The sequence below is a fragment of the Passer domesticus genome, chromosome 32 (assembly GCF_036417665.1).
Source record: "Passer domesticus isolate bPasDom1 chromosome 32, bPasDom1.hap1, whole genome shotgun sequence".
In the NCBI taxonomy this organism is placed as follows: Eukaryota; Metazoa; Chordata; class Aves; order Passeriformes; family Passeridae; genus Passer; species Passer domesticus.
This window is the reverse complement of record NC_087505.1, coordinates 2,020,324-2,041,333: the sequence shown is the minus strand read 5'-3', so window position 1 is coordinate 2,041,333 and position 21,010 is coordinate 2,020,324. Positions and strand designations below refer to the sequence as shown.

Below are 21,010 nucleotides of genomic sequence, written 5' to 3'. Positions count from 1 at the left end.
TATATACACACATATATATATATATAGGTGCTTGATTAATTAAGTGCCTATATATATATATACACACATATATTTATAGCTGGGTGTACTGGTACTCAATAGGTCAATCCAACACATTTTGAACATCACAGCATTTTGGCATCCACAGACCAGCTGAACAAACCTGATGGAGTGAAGGTGCTGGCCTGCACCTTGCATGCGTTGGCACGGGAGCCAGATCTGAAGCCCATCCTCTCCCACTTCCCAATGGTTTTAAAGTATCTCATTTAACAAAACCAGGAGTCTTGAAATGATTAAAGGATGTTCAACAAGGCAATTTTTTTTTCTGTTTTGTTTCGTTCTGAAAAAAATATAATATATAAAAGTGGCCAACCTCAGGAAGATCCAGGAAAAGGACAGCTGAAGAGGTTTTGGTCCATAAAGAAATACTTTTTCTTCTTTTTTGTTTTTTTTTCCCCTACTTGGTTTGGGTAACAAAAGTTTTGGTCCAGTTTAAAAACGACGACAACAAAATTATCTCTATAAACTCGGGGGTTTTTTTTTTTGCTCTCTGTTGGGATGCATGTTGGTTTCATATGGGCTCATTTGCCTGTATTGCATGATCGTCTCTCTTAGGTTTTGGTGCAATAGGTATGTTTTTTAAGAAAAGAAAAGCACAATGTTCTGTGTGTGTGTGCGCGTGTGGTGTGTGTAGCTGCAGCTGGCATCACTTGGAGGAAAGAATGAAGAGTGACCTAAGGAAACGTGGAAGTCGCTGCACTCCCCCCATGGACGGGAACTCGGGAATGCTTTGGAAATACCCTGTTAGTGACTCCTGATTGGACTGATGAACAAATCCCTGCTTGGATAAGGAAAAAAGAACAAAGTTCCAGACTCCACGGTGGCTCAGAATAACAAAATAAATGCTCGTCGCCTGGTGTGATCCCAGTAGGTTCTTCCAAACCTTCTTCAGTTTCACTGGCGTCGTTTTTATTTCTTCACCTTCTTTTTTTGATTTTCTTTTTTTTGTGTTTTTTGTTTGGGTTTTTTTTAGAAAAAAAGGAAAACAATAAAAGTTCTTTAGCTGTGATTTTTTTTTTTTTGTTTAAATCTTTGAGGTAATACAGTTGTGCCCTCGTTCTAACAGGTTCCCAGAGGTTGATGGTTTCTTTCTTGTTCTTCTAAATCCCTGTCATCCGTTTTCCTTTCTTTCTGTTGTTTCTTTCTGAGCTCCCAGTTGGGCCGACAACCCTGGGGGGAGGAGAGTGGGGGCTTCAGGCCAAGACAAAGGTTGAAGGTGGCTGGAGAAAGGCTGGCAGGGCCCTCCCTGCATCCCTGCTCCCTCCCCGCTCGATCCAGGTGTCCTGGCTTGGTCATCGCCAAGAAGTCCCAATCTCACCACCAAAATAAACTGAACTAAACTGCTTTGCTTGCGAGATCCGAGTGTGCGTTCTGAGTACTTGGTTTACAAAAGACATTGCAGGCTGGAGCATTGTTCGCCCTTCAAAATTTCTGGCTTTGCTATTCATTTTAATTTTATTATTCACTTATTATTTTTTTTAAAAAATAACATACATTGCTTGTAAAATAATTTCTTTTCTTTTCTTCTTTTTCTTCTTCTTCTTCTTCTTTAAATTAATTTATTCTTTCATTCTTTTTTTTTTTTGTTCTTCAGATGTCATTATTATTATTATTATTATCATTATTATTATTATTATCATCATCATTTTTCTCTCACGGACCCCCCCCACTCTCCCTTCCTACCCCCACCCCCCCCCAAAACGCCCTGCTCTGTCTCTTTAGGAAAATATTCTAATGGCCTGAGTGGCTGCCGCGTGGCAGACGGGGCACTCGGGATCAGTCCTCTCGCAGATCCTCACGGCGCACTCCATGCAGAACAGGTTGTGGCCGCAGGGCACCAGCGCGGCCGTCACCTCGCTCTCGAAGCACACCATGCACTCGCGGCTGCTGCCCACCGACGTCCGGGCAGCGGCGGGCGTTCCCAGCTTGGAAAAGCCCTGCAGAGGCTCCCCCTGCGAGCGCCGCGGCAGCCCGGACAGGCTGGGCTCCGGGATGGAGGAGGACGGCGAGCGGTGCGAGTTGGGGTGGATGGCGCCGGTGCTGCTGGAGCGCTGCTGCTTCGAGAAGAGCACCGAGACAGGGTTGGTGTTCTCCTGCCCAGCCCACATCGGGGCTCCTGACTCCGGCACCCCGTAGTACAAATCCTGCTTGTTCACACCGTAGTTGGGGAAGAGGTAACCGTAATTGAAGTCGTTTTGGTCGTTCAGCCGGGGGGTCTCATAGACGGGGTCAACAGAGCAGTCGCCGATGCAGCCCAGGCTGTTCTGGCGGAAGGTGGAGAGGGGCTTGCAGCCCGGCGCGGGCGTGTGGACCCGCCAAGCCTCTGAGTAGCGGTTCTCCATGCCAGAGTCGGGGCTGCTGGAGAGGAAGTCGTTCTCGTTGTTGTACTCCAGAATCTTGCCCGTCCTCACGGCGATGTGCGTCTCGATCTCCTCGCGGGCGCGCTCCACGTTGCCCGGCGCGCCGGTGATCTCAAAGACGGGGTCCCGGTCTCGGCTGGGCGTGATGATGTAGGTGTTGGTCTGCTGCTGGATCCGCTTGATGGTGGCTCCCTTGGGGCCCACCACCAGCCCCACCACGCGGTAGGGCACGCGCACGCGGATGGTGACCTGCCCCGGCAGGGTGGGCGCGCTGCCGAAGGTGGTGCCCGCCTTGTTGCGGGAGGCCCTGATCATGGAGAAGTGCTCGGCCGCCGAGATGATCTCCCGCCGGGCCATGGCCACGTCCTCCCGCCGCCCCGTCACCATGAAGACCGGCTCCTCGCCCCGCACCGGGGTCTTGATGTAGGTGTTGGTCTTTGCCCGCAGGGCTTTGATCTTGCAGCCTTGGGAAGAGAGAGAAGAAGGCACAGCAGTTAACCAGGCTGTCCCACGGCTCGCCCGGCTCTGCAGGACACCGGGCTGAGCGGCCACAATCTCCTGTGCCACCTGGCAGCCACTGAGCAGGACGTGGAACAAGGGAAAGGCCCTGTCCCCATTAACCCTGAGGGGAAATGCCAGAGGGAGGCCCAACCTCACCATTCCCAGAGACTCCCTCCCTCAGGAGTGCCATGCTCCCTCAGGAGTGCCATGCTCCCTCATCCCCCAAAACGGGGATCACCATTTTGTGTGCTGCAGCCCACCACACCATCCCCCCCGACTGCTTTCCCTCAGCAATCACCCCTAAGATCTCCCTTCCACCCACACCAACACCACAGACTAATGGGGGACCCACCCCAGGTGTCAGTGTCTCTGTGATGTCCCCAGAGCCCCAGGGTGGCCCCCAAGAGAAAATGTCATCCTTGGGCTCTGGGGACAGGGCTGATGCATGGGGCAGCCTGGAGGTCACAGGAGAACAGAGGGATGCTGACCCCACAGCCTGGAGGGCCAATGTGGAACCCCCTGGCCACCCTGTGCCAGCTCCCAAGGGTGGTCTCTGCCTTGACTCCAGAGGATTTTGGTACTACTGAGGAGGTTTTGGGGGGAACACCGTGAACTTCAGGGGCACAAATCTGGAGGGGAGTTGCAGAGATGTAGCAGTTTGGGCCTCCCCAGTGCAGATATGGCAGGACTGCAAATGCCAGCAGAGCTAGCTGGCCAGGGGCAGCAGGAGGCCAGGATGTGCTTTGGGGCTAAAACTGCAAGAAAATGGGGCAAGGCTGCCCTCCTGTGAGCCCCAGAGCAGGCTGTGCAAAGACTCCTGCTCCAGGTGCTCAGACCTTCTCCCGAGATCAGTGGCCAAGTGGTGCTTTTGTGCACCAGTATCCACATCCCAGAGCACACTGAGCCCATTCCCCAAATCCTAGAACTGACCAAGCCCATTCCCCCAGCTCCTCACAGCTCAGGAAACAGCTTTCTGCTTTCCCAAAAAGGCCAAAAGACTTTCCAGTGTGTTCTGGCTTCCAAATGATCTTTTGGAGGGTCTTGATCCAGCTGATTGGCTTCAAGTTCCCAGATGGCACCAGGATGCCATAAAGAAACTGAGAGTTTTTACAGTGGCATAGTTCTCTAAACAACTCCTTGCTGCTGTCCTGCCCCTCAGACCCCTCTCAAAAAGCCTCACTTGGTGCCCCAAGGCATTTCTGGCACCAAGCTCCAGTGCAGGCTGGGGGTTCCTCTGCAGGAGCTGTGCTCTGAGCTCAGATCTCAAAGGAAAGTTAAAACCTGTGATTCTCCAGTGCAGATGAAGTGAGGTGAGCACTTTGCTGCGGTTTCCCGAGGATTCGGGTGTCTGACAGAACCAGAGGATGAGGAAACAACACTGGAATTTCTGTGAGATCCCCCAGCACCTCCTACCCCACTTTCTCTCCCCAAAAAGACCATCTCCTGTACTTCTGACTACTGACACCAGCAGGTTTTCCCCCACACGCTCCCCTGACATCACACCACAACAACGACCTGCACACGATGCCTCTGCCACCACCCAACGCAGATTCCTCAGCTCCTGGGCTGGAGCATTCTTCTTTACACAGACCCTAATAAACCACAGCACCTCTGAGGCTGCGAGCTCAGGGCTGCCGCTCATCCCCAGCGCCCCTGTGAGCCACGGGCTGGTGGCATCGGGGCGTTCCCTGGAAAGCAGCACCCCGAAATGTTGGCAAGGACTGCAGCCCACACCTGTGGGGATGGGAACAGCCCGGTGCCACGAGAGCTGGCACGAACGACTCCCAGGGCTCACAGCGCCGTGGCAGCTGTGGCATCGAGTGGTGCCCGGCGTGCAGCACGCTCAGCCCGGCCAGCCGTGCTCGTAGAGCTGGCACCACAGGGGCACTGGGCATGGCAGTGCAGGGACATGGGCACGGCAGCACAGGGGCAGGGCATGGCACCACAGGGGCACCAGGCACAGACAGGGCACCGCAGGGGCACAGGCATGGCACCACAGGGGCATCGGGCATGGACAGGGCACCGCAGGGGCACAGGCATGGCACCACAGGGGCATCGGGCATGGACAGGGAACCACAGGGGCACAGGCACGGGCAGTGCAGGGGCACCGGACACAGGCAGGTCACCGCAGGGGCACAGGCACAGCACTGCAGAGGCATGGGCAGGGCACCACAGGGACACGGGGCATGGACATGGGCAGCACAGGGGCACAGGCACAGCACTGCAGAGGCATGGGCAGGGCACCAGGCATGGGCAGGGGCACGGGACATGGGCAGGGACCTGCAGGGGCACGGGCAGGGTACCACAGGGGCACTGGGCACGGGCAGGGCACGGCAGGAGCATGGGCAGGGTACCACAGGGGCACACGGCACAGCACCGCAGGGCATGGGCATGGCAGCGCAGGGGCACTGGGCATGGGCAGGGCACCGCAGGGGCACAGGCACAGGCAGAACAGGGGCACGGGACATGGACAGGGCATTGCAGGGGCACAGGCACAGCACCGCAGGGGCATGGGCAGGGCACCACAGGGGCATGGGCACAGACAGGGCACCACAGGGGCATGGGCAGGGCAACACAAGGGTATGGGACATGGGCAGAGCACCGCAGGGGCATGGGGCACAGCACTGCACAGGCACTGGGCACAGCACCACGTGGGCACCAGGCATGGCATGGCATGGGCACCAGCACCGCACAAGCACCAGGCATGGCACCACACAGGCACTGGGCATGGCACAGCATGGGGCATGGCACCACAGGGGCATGGCACCACACGGGCGCTGGGTATGGCACTGCACAGGCACGGGGCATGGCACGGGCATGGCACTGGAGGGGCATGGGGCACAGCACCACACAGGTACCCAGAACGATACCGCGTGGGCACTGGGCATGGCACTGCACAAGCACAGCGCCACGTGGGCACCAGGCACGGCACTGCACTGGCCCTGGGCATGGCACCACGCGGGCACCGGGCACAGCCCTGGCCAGCCACAGCCACACACAGCCCCTGGCACAGCCATGAACCCACTGCCCCTCGGAGGCTCTTGGCAGCAGCACGGGACACACGCTGGTAAATCAGAACTTCACTCTCAGCTCCCACTGTGATTTTTAACTCCTCGGAGCTGCCTCAGCTCCCGGAGCCTCATTTCCCATTTCTGGAGCAGGAATAGCTGTCTCCTGCCTTGTGCTCCTGCAAAATTTCCTCTGAGCGCTGCTGCACTCAACCCATCTCTGAAACAGGAATTCCAGGGTCCTGGGGAATGGAAATGCCAGGCCTGGCACAAAGAAGGATCTGGGAAAATCCCCAAATCCGAAGCCAATCCACCCCCTGCCAAATCCAGCGTTGCTCACGGGTTACTCCCCAGAGTTTGCACCGTGAGGTAAATTTGTGATGCTTTGTAGAGTAAAGTTTCCAAAGGGCCCATGCGGACCAGTGGTCACCCAGTGGTGTGCTACCAGCTCCCAGGAAACTCAAAGGACAGGAATTCATGGAGCCAGGCACAACTCAACTGTAGGATAAACCCACCCAGGCAAAATCCATAATAAAGGTGCCCCCCAAGGAGAGCTGGATCAAACCCTGAGAGGTCACCCGTGCCCTCTGGCAGCCCTGGCAGGGTAGGCTGTCCCTGACCCACCCCTGGCAGACATTTCCCTGCCCCGCTCCTGTGCTGCTCCCTCCCTCTCCAAAGAGGGAGATTCCATCTTAGGAAGATTAACCGAGATGCCACCATTTCCCCGGGGATATCACATGGAAAGACAGGGGTGTTCTCAGCAAGCATCCAGCTGAAAACGCCTCCCCGTGCATCACCCCGGGCTGCGGGAGCTCCGTGGAATTCCGCAGTGACCCGCGCTCTGCCTCTGGAGCGCCAGGCTCGCTCTCCTGTGCAGAAAGGACCTCGGGCAGGCGTGTGGCACGGCTGGCATCCGAGCTGTGGGACAATGCCTGCGTGTGGGGGACAGGGATGTGAGCCTGGCAGGACAGGGAACAACCCCGGAGCCCACAGGGAGGGTCAGGCAGAGCGGTGACAAAGGACGGGGGGCTCCGTGCTGGGGACAGATGGGAGGGAGCAGTGGCAAGGAATACACATGAATGAGGGCAGATGTAAGCACGCTACACGAGGGAGTTGGGGATGGAGCAAAGGTGGTGGAAATTGAGGGAGAGGCACACCCCGATCCCTCCAAGGGAGGAGGAGAACGAGGCGTGGGGGAGCAAAGGCAAGGCACCCCAAAAACGGCAAAGGGAAGGTGGGCAAGGAGAGAGCACGGCGAGAGGGAGGGGAAGGAGGATCTGGAACGGACAAAAGGACGCGTGGTGCAGTCGGTGGTGTGAGAAGGGGGGGAGGAGGGAGGGTCTCTGTGCAGGCCTGCAGACGGGAAAGCCAGCTTTGTGGAGACAGACAGATGGGGATCCTGCGCTTAAAAAACTGGAGAAAATCACCTCCTAGGAAATTAGACCAACTCCAGCACGCCCAGCAGCCCTGACCTCCAGCAGCTCTGAACTGGCACAGACAATGGGCAAACCATCAGCAGCCCAAACCCAGAGAACTCCACAACTTCCAGGGGCGCTGCACTGGTTTACATCAGCTAAAACCAGGCTGGGCTCAAACGTGATTTACTCACTTAGTGCCAAGGCTCCGGGCCCATCCCTGACTGCTTTGCACACCAAAAAGGGGCTGAGCCTCCTTTGAGATCACCCTGCTTCTGATGGGGCACAGCTGGATCAGGATGTGATGGGCAGCACACCCCAGCGTGCTTATTCCAAACAAAATTTGTCCTGCATGGGGTGTTTTTTTTTGACACTTTCCTTTCGTGCATAACCGAAATTTGGAAACACCGTGTAACAAAGCATTTTACTCAGGGGATTATTCAAAGGGGAGGGAGGTGGAAGGGAGGGAATGGCCTGGCAGGTGGTGTCAAAATGAAGCTGAGGGAAGAAAGGGACCTGTGAAAGCAGCACTAATACATAACTTGGTGTATGTTCTCCTCGTTATGGCAGAGCACAGACATCAGTGTGGCGATCCCTGGCAGACCCCTGCCACTTGGATTTTTATATTAAACAGAGAATTAAGCCCTTTCTTATTGTGTTTCCACAGCCTACCTTCTATTACCCTGGGTTTTGTCAATAATGCAGATCCCAAAGCATTTCATGAAGGAGGCTATAAGCTCGGTTCCTCCCCTCACCCTTTTTTCTCTTTAATTTCACTGATTACCAATTGACTCAAAGTAAACGTGTTTGCAAATTACCTGAGTATACATCACAAACATTCCTACACAGGACCAAGCCCTGGAGGAGTGGAGAGCCTCTGGTGCCCAGACCAGTCAGCTAACTGGAATTAATCCGCAGAGCAGCCATCTCTGGCTGAAAACATAGAAATAAATTGAGTCTAGACATTGCCAAGATGGGTGGTGGGGGTCAGGGGGAGATCTGGATGCACAGCCACCTCCTCTCTCTCTTTCCCCTGCATCAGGGCAACAAATCCATCACAATTAACAGAGAAGGCTCTGGGAGCTTGGTTCACCTCTCCAGCAAAGACAGCTGCTCACAAGGGACACCAGGGTGCTGCACGCATCTGATCTAGCTGTCGTTTCCTTGGCACGAGCCCATCCCAAACGTTCTCACTCTGAGCAGCCCCAAACCAGTGTGTTTTCACAGGAGCCCAGCAGGGTTTGCCCCAAGGCTCCCAGGAGCTGCTCCACCAGTGGGCAGAGGACGATCAGAGCATGGAAGGGACGTGCCCAGCCCAGCACCACGGTGACAATGCCACCAGGACAGCGCAGTGGCACAAGCAGCTGTGGAGCAGCAGATCCCTCAAATAATTTCACTTTGGTGTAAATTCAGAGTTAGACCTGCTGATGACCTTCTCCTGGCTGCTGGGACAAGGCCAGATCTTGCACAGGTATATTCTGCTCCTGATGCAGTCTAGAGGCTCCATCCTGGCACCAGCTGGCACCTCCAGCCCAGGAGCATGACCCCGACCCTGGAAGCACCAGAGGAGCTGTACCAGCCACAGCAAACAGCTCCGGAGCCAGCCCCGAGGGGGATCTTTTTGTTTGATTGACTGCGTCGTGGTTTTATTTTGGAAAACACACCCCACAAATCACTCCAGGTCCTGATATTTCTCGCTTTCATCAGACACAAAGTAATCTCTACAGACAAAAGCTTTTTAAGCCCTCTTCTCGTTTATGGCAAGGCGCTGCACAGATACAAATTACACCTGCAAATACCCCACGCAATCCCTTCTGGCACTGCTGGTGGGGTGCAAGAGGGTCTAGGGGCAAATTAAAACTTGATCTTTTTTTCTATTGTAGTCATAAAATTGAAGAGGATCATAAAATAAACAACCCTCAGCTACCTCGGGTAAGGTGGGGCATTCTTTCCCCCGTTAACATGAAAGCCTTGTTGAAAGACAAGCACACAAAGAACTTCACAAATAAACCCTCCTGACGGCCTGTGGGGTAAGGTTTTTGCTGCATCGAAAACCTGATGAAAGTGGCGTCAAAAAACACCGAAGGCACACAAAAGGACCACGACCAACCAACTAAACCCCTTGGCACGGCGGGTTTATTGTCCTGATGATGCAAGTTGTGTTTACAAGAAGGGGAAAAACCACCACCCAACGCACGGTGCCAGGAAAACCAGCGACCGCCTTGTTCCAGCGCGGCGGCGATTTCTTTACGCTTTGCCACATTGCGATGAAAGTTGTTTATGAAACAACAACAACAACAACAAAAATTTAAAAAAAATTAAAAAAGGAAAAGGGGGGAAAAAAAAAAAAACCCCACGGAAACACCCAAGAGAAACAAACCCAGCAGCAAAGGAGGAGCAAAGTTGGGAAGCGATGCGCGGCGTGGGGTGGGTGTGCCCGTGGCACACGCCGGGCAGAGCAGAGCGGGGGAAGCGGGGCACGGCGAGGGGAGGGGGACGAGGGGAGGGGGCTGCCAGACAAAGGCGGGGGCCCCCACCCAATGGCAGCACGCTTGCTTTCCCACTGCCCTAGATTCCGGGCGGCTGCGCTGCGGTTCACTCGGTCAGCGCGGCACCCGGCCCGAGCCGGGAGCGAGCGTGTCTCCCTAGAAAATTCCCTTTGTCTCTCTCTCTCTCTCTGCCAGACCCGTTCCTCCTCCTCCCACCCCCGGTTCAAACGGCACAAAGTCGATCCCGCTCCGCACTTTTCCCCCGGTGTAAATTCAGAGCGATTCTCATTAACACTTTGTAACAACCCGCTGCAATATCTCTTTCCTTTCGGGCCCATCCCGAGCTGCCGGAGCAGAGGTTGCCTTCAGACCATCCAAGATTTCGGTGAAGCAAGGAGAAAAAGAAGATCTGCCCCCCTGGCTGCTCCTCGGATGCTGTACATACATCCACCTCCACAGGGTGGGTGGGGGAGCTGCCATCATCAGACTTCCTCAATGGAAAAGGCTTCCTCGGACTATTTTTAAATGCTGAAGGCATTGGAGCATGTTTGGAGCTACACAAAGAACCCAATCACCTGGGGTTTAGTGGAGCCTCTTGTTATTTGACTTCACCTTGCCAAGAAAGAGCAATTTATGTTAAGATCCTCTCTCGCATAATCTCATTCCTGGTGACAACAGGCTGGTTGGAGCAGGCTGGGAGATGCTGCATCAAAGGGTGTCTGTGAGTACAGGTGACAATGGATGCTATTACCGTGATGAGACCAAGAACCCTTAGAAGGACCAAAATTCCTTAAAGAGTCCAAAAATCCTCATAGGGAAAGTCTTATCTGGGAGTGGGCGCAGCGTGAAGCCAAAGCAACCCCACACCTTCTCCTGACACCTGCACACGCCAGACACACAAAGAAGCAGCACCACGTCTCCCCAACCACAACATCTGGCCCCAGATGTGCCCTTCAGCCTCTCCCCTGACAGCAGCCCAGCTTGTCTGTGGGAGCGGGCACAAAAGTTGGATACAAATCTTGATCTGGGTAATCCACACCCACCTCGGGTCGCTTCTAGGGAAGAACTGCAGCGACTGATTATTTCTGCCCCTTCCTCATTTTACAGCCTGCACAACCAAAACATGATGCCCTTCAGACACTCTCCATTCCTCCCAGCACCACACCTCACCCCTTGGTGTCCCACCACCTCCTAAAAAACCTGCTGTGAGCCCCTCCAGTGCTTTGTCTTTCCCATTTCATCGGCGTGGCCGTGAGAGCCAGCACAGCCACGGACAGGCTCTTGCAGGCAGGACACCCACAACCCGAGCTGGCAGGAGAAACACAAGAGCCACCAAGCACCCTGACGTGCCACGCAGGCCCCGGGGAGCACTGTGTGTGCCATGGCACACACCGAGGAGGTTTGGTCACCCAAACTCAGCACAGCTGCAGTTCACACACATGCCAGGGGAATGACCTGCAGGAGCCCTGAGTCAGGCAGAATCACCCCTGCCCCTCAGTGCAACAGGAAGACAGGCGTGGAGGTCACGGCTCCACTACCAGCCGTGCCCAGGGGTCAGAGGCACCAGTCAAAGGGATTCTTGTGACTTCATCCCCTCATTCTTCCTTTCCCAGTTTCCTGCCCTCCAGTTTGCAAAGCAGCCCACCAGCCACCCAGCTCTTTGCCACGGACCCCGGGGCACCACGTGGAGGAGCCAGGATGGCCAGTTCCCACCTCACCCCCTTCCCACAGCCCCCCACCTCACCCCAGGCAGTCCCCCCCCACCCCTCGAATTCAGCACACAAAGCAGCCCCAGCACAAACTGGAGCAGGGCTTCCAGCAGGCCACTGGCTCCTCGAGGGCACGTTCACGGCTCCTGGGGAAAGCAGGAGCTGCCAAGCTCAGGTTGAGCTCCTGCAGCATCCTTGCTTGGAGTGAAGCCACCCCCCCTGCCACGATTCTTCACAAACCACCCTTACACACATTCCAACAGAAGTACATCGGGCTTGAGCCTTATTTACACTTAAATGCCTTTTCACTCCTTTGGCAAAGCCAGGGGTGGCCTGATAGCAGGTGGAATTCCCGTGGCCAGGTGTGTGCACCAGGGCCCCTCATACCCACACCTGCCTGAGGAACACTTTAATAGACATTTGATGTTATTATAAAATAATCTGAAGGGATAGTGTGTTTCTTCAGAAAATAATAAGTTGAAGAAAAAGCTAAACTCTGTTACCAAATAAAGCCGTGAAATAATTTTTATTTCATCGTTGCTTTTTTTCCCCCCTCCCTTTTTCAAGATGTTTATCACCCTGTTCACAGGTACCCATAAAAACAATTGTTTTCCTAGAAAACCATCTGCAACAGGAGCAGCACTACCAAGGGATGACAATCTGGCATTCTGGCATTCCTGGTCAGGCATCCATGCGAGTCCAGGAATCAATCCCCCTGGGAGCCCCACACCCAGCTCCAGACCCTCTTAATCCGGTTTTCTACACAAAAACAAGGCACAGGAGACAGTGGAGACATTCCTACAGGCCTTTAGAAACAAGTGTGGGCCACGATCTGTGCTGGAGTGTGCTGAAGGAACCCCCAGCACAGGATCCATCCCACCCACCTCCACGGTGGGGCACAGGCTGCACCATCTGCCCCAGCAGCCAAAGGAGCACAGCCACAGCTGCATCCCCCACAGCTCCAGCACACTGACATTTCAGCTCCCCAGATGTGGGAAAACCCTCAGACACGCAAAAAAAAAAAAAAAAAAAAAAAAAAAAACGTGGGAAAAAAAAAAATCCAGGTCTGCACGTTGCTCTCCATCGCTCTGGACACAACAGGCACGTGCTGCGTTCTGAACACATCGAAACACACCCCCTTCTCCAGCAGCGAGGTCCTGGAAGAAAACAGCCCTGGCACATCTCCCCTTGGTTCCGCCTGCCCAATCCTCTTTCCCAACTTTATTAAACAAAGGGGGCCTGATTCTCCATGGCCTCACACACAGCCCAGCGCAGAGCTGGGGCTGAGCCTGCCCGCGCTGCGCTCCCGGCAAGGTGCAGGGTCAGCATCGGGGCCAGTGGGATCTCCTGGGCCAGACCCTCACCCCTTCCTGCCTCCAGGCCCCCAGCGAGGGGCCCCCATCCCGCTGTGAACGCCAGAGCAAGAGCTGCTCCCTCGGCTGCAGACGCCCCAAGTTTTGGGGAGGTCAGCACCCCCGGACTCCTGCACTTTGCATCCCGGAGAACCGGGGCCGGTGCGTGGGAAGCGGAGCCTGGCCCCAGGGCTGGGAGCGAGCGGAGCCTCCGCAGGCCCCATTGTTCCAACCGCACGCCCTAGCGTCAGAGATGTCCAGCAAGGAGCCATTTGTGTCCCTCTCCCCGCGGCTTCCCCTTGCCCACCTCAGCCCTTCTCGGGGCGCTGGGGGTCATCACCCCCCGGGTCCCGCCCCAAACCCCCTGCTCTGGGCCCTTCGATCCCAACCCACAAGGGAGCATCTGCCCATGCAGCCGCAGGCTCTGCCCATCGCACTTCCAGAGCGTCAAGTTACTTGTTCAGAGAAAGAAAAAAAAAAGAAAAAAAAAAAAGCCCAACACTTAGCCGCACTATTATTATTTTTTTTTTTTTCTCTCTGTAGCGACACAAAACTTCTCTCGGCAGCGCCGTGCCCCGACTCCCGCAGTGCCCACGGGAGGCGCGGGGCCCCGCACCGCACACCCGGGAGTGGTGGGGGTGGGCGAGGGGTGACTTAAGAGTGGGTGTGGTATGGAGATATATATATATATATCTACAGATAGATATATACATGTAATTTTTTTTTAAAGCCCTCCTCCATTCCACCTCGCTCCGAACGGAGCCGTGAGAACAAAAGCATCACTGTGGCGGCGCGCGGGCAGCGGCTGCGGGGGGCCCACGCGGGACGGCGGGTCCCGCTCCGGGGTCCCCCCGGCTCCGGGCTCCCTCCTCTCCCGGGGGCGGCGGGAGGAGCTCGGCTCCCACCCGCTCCACCGGCCGCTCGGAGCGAGCCCCGGCACCACCACACCCCCTCCGCCCGGCCAACAAAGGGGGACTCCGAGGCGCGGGGCCGGGCTCAGCCTGCACCCCCCGCCCTTCCCCCGCCTTATTCCCAGTTTTTTTTTTTTTTTTTTTTTTTCCTTAAGGAGAGCGCGGTCGCGATCTGCTCTTTGGCAGAACCGGGGAGCGGCGCGCGGGGCTCCGGTGCCGGCAGCCGGACAAGCCCCGGCAGCATTCCCACAGACCCCTCCCCATCCCAAAACCCCCGTGCCGGGAGCGCGGCCACCCGCCCACAGCCCGCCAGCCCCGGGGCTTTGTCCCCGGCGGGGCCGAGCGGCCCCGGCCCCGAACAATGGGCGGGAGGGAGCGGCGGGGCCCCCCGGCCGCGGGGGAGCGTCCCGGGGCCGGCGAGCGGCGCCACCGGGGCAGATCGGGGGGGTACCGGGGGCCCGGCGCTCACCTTGCCGTCCCACGATCTCGGCCACGTGCTCGGAGCTGGGCACCGGGACGCACTCGGTGGTGTTGGAGCTGCTCTTGAGCCGCAGCTCGGCCTCCTTGTAGAGCGCGCACAACTTGGGCTCCGCCGCCCCGGCGCTGGGCGCCGCCGAGCCCTTCGGGGCCGCCGGGGGCGGCGGCGGCGGCGGCGGCGGCGGCTGCTGCGGCGGCGGCGGCGGCGGCGGGGGCTGCTGCGGCGGCGGCGGCGGCGGGTTATTGTTGTTGTTGTTGCTGTCCTCCACCAGCACCACGGCCGAGGAGGAGGAGGAGGAGGAAGGCTCGCCTAGCCCCAGCAGGCAGAGCTGGTCCAGGGCGAGCTGCAGCGCCCGGTCATCCTCAAGCAGCGCTCTGTCTTTGCCGCTCCCACCGAAACAGCCTAAATCGCCGAAACCCCCGTTCCTTTCCATTATCCCTGGGACTACCAGGCTAGGCATGGCTAACAAAGGCTTGGGAGGGGGCTGGGGGCTGGGGGGGGGGGGGGGGGCGAGAGGAGGGGAGGGGGGGGGACACAAAGAGCTCGGGAGGGAGAAGGGAAAAAAAAAGGCAGAGAGAGAGAACGAGAGAGAGAAAAGGACCCTCCGCCCCCCGCCCCCCGCCTGGCCAAGCCCCTTTCCCGTGTAACCCGAGCCCCGCGCCCGCCGCCTCCACCGCGGTCCCCCCGCCGACGCCCCCGCCCCCGGCCGCCGCCGCCGGGGGGTGCGGGGGGTGCGGGGGGCGCGGAGCGGAGCGCGGCCCCGCGGGGGGAAACTCTTTTGTTTGAAGGCGGCTGGGCGCTGCGGGAGCGGCCCGGCCCGCGGGCTGCTGGGGGATGTAGTCCGGTGGCGGCACACCCCCGCCCGCGGCGGCGGGCACCGGGGCGGCGGGGCCGGAGGGGGCGGGGGGCTAGGCGGTCTGGGGAGGGGGACCCGCTGTGACACTGTGGGAGGGGGATGCGGGGACCGGCGGGGACACGAGTGGGATGTGGGATGTGGGATGTGGGGGACCGGCTGGGACGCGGTGAGGGGGCTGCGGGGGACCCGCGGGGACACGAGTGGAGAGGCTGCACGGGGACCCGCGGGGACGCGGGTGGAGGGTGGTTGGGGACCGCCTGGGACACGCAGGGGGGGCTGCTGTGGGGAGACACATCGCGCGGAGGATGGAGGGGCTGCGGGGGCACGCACTGTGCCACCGGGGTAGGGGCTGCAGGGGCACCACGCGGTGGCACCAGGGGAAGGGGATGCAGGAGGATCCACCATGTCACCGGTGGAGGGGCTGCGGAGGGACATGCCGTGACGTGGGTGGGGGGTTTGGGGGGTACACAGGTTAGGGAGGTGCGAGGGGACCAGCCCTGCAGTGAACCGGGGGAGGGGGCTGCGGGGGAAGCCACTGTGACCCGGCTGGAGGGTGATGCAAGGGGATCAGGCATGGGTGGGAGGGTCTGTGGTGGGACCACTGGGCTGCAGTGGGATTCCCTGCCCTGTGTCACACGTGGAGGGGGCTCCTTGGGGTGGAGGGGGCTCCTCGGGGTGGAGGGGGCTCCTTAGGGTGGAGGGGGCTGCGTGGGCACCCACGGAGACACAGGTGTAGGGGCTGCGTGGGCACCCACTCTGGGTTCCCTGAGTGTGCACACGCCCCTGGCAGAGAGGGATCGCAGGAAAGAAGGGTCTGTGAGGGAACCCATCGGTTGCACCCAGCGTGGAGGGGTCATGAGTGGAAGGGGTCTGTGTGGGGACCCACCATGTGCCCCCCACTGTGGAGGGGCCATGGGAAAGGAGGGTTTGTGTGGGGACCTGTTGCTCACTCATGGGGGGTGCTGCAGAGCTGTCCAGGGCTGGGGTCCCTCCAGAGACCCACAGGGGGTCCCTGGGAGGGGTGGTGGCTCTGCAGGGACACCTTGGGTACACCCTAGCAGGCCACCAAGGTCAGCGGGGTGGCACAATGGGGCAGGACCCCCCCTCCCATGGACAAGGAGCTCCTTGTGAAGGAGGACATGGCCTTCCAAAAGGGTTCCCCACAAACATGGGGACCTCAGTCTTGCCGTGGGAAGACCCCCAACACGGCCAGGGACAACACTGCATGTCCACCCTGCCTGGGAATTATGGGAAACAAGAAGGGGGAGCCCCCCCAGCCCCCCAAGGCCTTGTAGTGGCCCCAGGCACAGCCAGGCTTGGTGAGGCTGCCGGGGCTCAGCTCCCCACCCTTGGCTCTGTGCCTCAGCAAAGCCCCCTCCTGCAGACTGGGAATGCTGGGGAGGGGGCCGTGGGACAGCCCTGCTCCCCGGGCTGGCCTTTCTCATTGAAATGAGGAGGATTCAGGCGGAGGGAAGCACTGACAATTGCTCCCCAGCTCCCAGCCAGCCGGGGCTGGGCGGTGAGTGTGTGAGCGCGCCGTTCTCCCCTCGCCCCTTTCTTCTCTTTGAATCAAACCAGATGTCTCCCATGAAATGAGATTGCCGGAGCTCACACTGGAGAGGGACAATGCAGAGGGATGCGAGCTCCCGCCGAGCCACATCGCGCTGCAGCTCTGGCAATGGCCACGGCTGCGGCGAGGGCTGGGGGGGTGGTGGCACCGGTGCCTTGTCACCGGGGCTGGACCTTCCCACCCCCCCTCGCTGTATCCCGTGTGATTTGCTCTCTCTGGCTCTGGCATCCTTGCGGGAAGGTTGTTTTTTTGGTTTTTTTTTTTCTTTCCCCCCCTACCTCCCCTTTCTGGGTTTACCAGCAGAAGATCTCAGCTGCGCCTAAACTCGGCAGATGGGGCACCCAGCACAAGGAGATGGCTCATCCACTGACTCAGCCGGTAAGGTGCTGCTGGAGCTCTCCCTGGGAGTTTGCCCAGGCACTTTGGGAAGGGGAATTTCTGCTTTCAGTTTGGTTTTGGCATCCAGGTTTCCTGATGGGTGGTACAAACTCAGGGAGATGCTGGGACACAGCTGGAGGGGCAGCTCCCCTCTGCACGGGACCCGGCGTGGAGCTGCTGTGGGTTAGAGCTGGTGGTGTGCACAAAAAAAAGAGGGAAAAAAGTAAAGCTATGGGCAGGAGAACCCACCCACTGCTGTGTTTCATGCAGCTCATTTTGGTCGTGCTGTAGAGCACTGTCCTGAATTGGGCTTTATTTCTTTTTTCACCCTTGTGTGGTGATGGGAGTGCTGAGAGCGGCAGTTTGGGATGTTTTCCTCCATGGCAGTTTGGGATACTCCTTCTTCTAAGAGGAATGTCTCTTTGTTTTGGGATGTGACGGATGGTGGCTCCATAGGGCACACACACATCCCATGGCAAGTTTTAACACGGGCACTTGGCTGGGTGTGCCCCATTAAATGGCCAAAAATGTGCATTTAATGCACGTGGACATTCACACACACACACACTGCTGGTTCCCTTGCACACACCTGCTGGCTGTGGCTCACTCCACACTTACAACCAGGTGAAACCCTTGTGTGTGTCTGTGTGAGCATGTGTTACAGTGCAAACACAGAATTTTGCCCAAAAACCACACGTATTTGTGTGCACACACGTCTCCATGCAGGGGTGTTCCCAGTGTGGGTGAGGATCATGTGTGTGTCCATGTGCTGGTGGTGGGAACTATGATGTTCTGCCCTGTAAATTATGGACTTTTCACTTGTCCAGCCTGGATCTTACATGTCATGCTCATAGCAATGCCTGCTATGAGGCAGCACATCATTTTAGGGACACGGTTTTGCTTCCACCTCCATTTTAAGTTGTGTCACGGAGGTCTCGGGAGAAGAAAGTGCTCCTGGAAATCAGAAAGTGAAAGGAAAAAAGGGAAAAACTATGGAGCTCCAGCTCTGAGCATTCCAGCAGCATGAGCCAGGCCCAGAAATCACCAAACTGATTAAAAAGTTTGTGTGACTCCAAAAAAAAACCCTGAAAATTGAGTTTCTTCTCATTTGCCTTCTCCTAGGGCTGTCGGATTTCACTCTGGTTACATCACCTTGCTTTTCTGCACAGCCACAAGGTCTAGAAACTTACTTTAAAAACCAAAAATTCATACTCACACAGATTCACATGACTCACAGAGCTGGGAATTTAAGGCAACCAGAAACGCTCCTAGAAAAATCACAGGAATTGGCAACATGGGCAGTGACTAATCCTGATGGGTCCCTGATAGCAGCATCTCTCGGTTCATACAATATTTTGGGGGCGTAGCTGGGCTACAACCAAGACTTTGATCCTCTTCCCAGTGATAGCAGCTGCTTGGGAATGATCTTACCTCCCGTCTGGCATCGCTGCCTCTGGGGAAGCTGGATTTCAGGAGTAATTCAGGTTAAAGTTAGCTCTGCCAGGTGGCTTGAGCCAGCTCCGTGAGCTGGAGTAGGTCAGAGGGGCTCACGTTGTGGAGCTGTTGGATCATTCCCAGCTCCGTGGATAGTGGGGTAAAAGGTTATTTTTGGGGGGCAGGTGGTGCTGTGAGGATTTCACCATGGGTGTAGTCTCAGCACAGCTCTATCCACTCAGCGAGGTTTTGGCAGAAACGCGGTGTTTCTAGTCAAAAAGCGGGTATTTCCAAATGTTTGAAAATCCACATCCCCGAATTACTGTCAGGGAGGGGGAAAAAAAATATAAATTAAAGCCAGGGATGGCAGCGGAGTCCTGGGAGCGGAGAGGTCTGGATCAGGCAGCGGCATCACGTGCCCCGTGCCGAGGCAGGAGGCTGCAGAACGATCAAAGAAAAGGGAGAAACTGCAAACTGCAGCTGCTGCCGGTGCCAGAGCCATCGGGGAGGGGTGGCCAGGCACCACGGCTGGTGACAGAAAGTTCTGTGGGAGGCAGCAATGAAGCTGGCATTGACTGAGGAGGTGCCAGCAGCCTGTCCTCAGGCAGAGCAGCGGCTTAAGAGTCACCATCAAGAGCTAACGCAGGGAGAAACTTTCTGGATGGATTTGTGTCATCAGTGTGAAGCCGAGTTTGGCACTTCCCAGTGCTGCATCCCTCTGCCCACCAACATGACCCAAGTCTGGGGGAAAGGTGGCAGCTGCTAGGAAAGGGTTAATGCTGTGGAAGCATCCCATGTCCCACAGGCTGAGGTGATGAGCTGGTTATGGGGAGGACAAGGGGAGCAAACACCTGCTAGGAACCAGGACATATTTTTTAGGCTTTTCTTAATTTTTATCTTACATAGAATCATAGAATATCCTGAGGTAGAAAGCTCAAGCTGGGATAACATTGCAACGAGTGCTTTGAGACATCATCTCCTTGTCCCTGGACAGCTCATTTCAGCAACTGCTCAGCTGCACATGAAACAGAAGTACCCCAAATGCTGGGAAGCTGTAAGGGCTCCCTTCCACTCTGAGCCCACGTGCTGGCCATTCCCTGTAGGACACGGTTCAGGGGGGACTCCGTGGTGGCCGATCCACCCGGGATGTCCCTCCATCCCTGCCTGTGTCCATGCAATTCATCTGCTGCCTGTTGACATTAAACCTCTTTTCTTTGTCAATGGGACTGGCAGCAAGAGGAGTCTCACTGTCCGTGGAAGGATCCTGAAGTGCTTTGCAAACATTTGTTAATTAAGCTGTTCTATGAGATAAGTAAATTAGCGCAAAGCCTGATCCAAAGCTCCTTGAAGTCCATTGGTTTTGGTGAGCCCAGGTCCATGGGATCAGGCCCAGGAGACCAGGTTTTAAAACCCCTCAATTTTGTTAAGAGCTCAGCATATTGGCTGCAGATGGGTGCTAAGCTACAGGGACAATCTGGCGCTGGGATCGCGGGTGCCGCACCCTTGGCAGACTTGGTTGTGTTCATAACGTGGAGGCTTTGGACTTTCTAGTCACCAGGGGCTTGTTTTTAAAAACTGAAGAGTCTTCTGCTGAAATCTGGATAATTTTAGGTCTGGGATCAAAAGAGAGTGTTCAGTTTCAAGGTCACACTCTCCCCTTATTCTTGCTGTTTATACATGTAGCTCATTTTCCAAGGAATGCGTTTTCCTCCTATTGGAATCCCATCTTCTGCAAGCAGATAATTCCCAATTTCGACTTCCAGAACATCAGTATTACCATGAGTTTCCTTGGGTATGTCCTCTTTTGAATTTTATCCAGGGGCACGTTGGTGTTTTGGCACTTACCCGTGTCTGACTTTCCAGAAATCAGCCCAGGAATGCCGGCACAGCCACGGATCAGCTCCGTGAGGATCACAGCCACCTCCACCGTGGTGCCAGTGGGGCTGGGCTCCTGCACGTGCTCCCTCTGCCTGCCTGGTGCATCCACCATCAGTCAGATGCTTCCTGGACATGTCAAGCCCAAGGCCCATGTGTTGGCCAGATGGTCCATGTGTGCCCAAAAACACGTCCAGGATGTGTTGGATTCGCTGTGTGTTCATTGTCAAGCTGCGCAGCGCATGTGCACGTATTTCTGTCCAGGAGACCTTGAAGGGAAACACTTCTTCATCCAAGGGACTCGCCTGTCTCCTGTTATCCTGACAAATGAGCCCTCTCTGTAAGGGGCCACCTGAGAGAGAGGGATGGGCCATGTTCTGAGGACAAAAGGAAATGGTTTCAAACCAAAATTAGGGGAGATTTACGTTAGGTATAAGGAGGAAATTCTTCCCTGTGAGGGAGGTGAACACTGGCACAAGTTGCCCAGAGAAGCTGTGGTTGCCCCATCCCTGGAGGTCTTCAAGGCCAGGTTGGGTGGGGCTTGGAGCAGCCTGGGAGATGTCCCTTCCCATGGCAGGGGGATGGAACTGGGTGAGTTTTAAGGTTGTGTCCAA

The 21,010-nt window shown here is 56.7% G+C and overlaps 1 protein-coding gene across 1 annotated transcript; it reads right to left on the bottom strand.

The window, feature by feature from the left end:
* Positions 1-520: 520 nt before the first annotated feature.
* Positions 521-15,081, bottom strand: MEX3A (mex-3 RNA binding family member A). Its single transcript, XM_064401642.1, has 2 exons — positions 14,275-15,081; positions 521-2,884 (listed from the first exon to the last, which is right to left on the bottom strand). The coding sequence occupies exons 1-2, from the start codon at positions 14,741-14,743 to the stop codon at positions 1,779-1,781; spliced, it is 1,575 nt and encodes a 524-aa protein (XP_064257712.1). The 5' UTR covers positions 14,744-15,081; the 3' UTR covers positions 521-1,778.
* Positions 15,082-21,010: the final 5,929 nt, after the last annotated feature.

Coding starts and splice junctions, on each gene's coding strand:
- MEX3A (XM_064401642.1), bottom strand. CDS start 14,743: ATGCCTAGCCTGGTAGTCCCAGGGATAATGGAAAGGAACGGGGGTTTC. Junction 2,885..14,274: donor CGAGATCGTGGGACGGCAAG/GTGAGCGCCGGG, acceptor TCTCTTCCCAAG/GCTGCAAGATCAAAGCCCTG.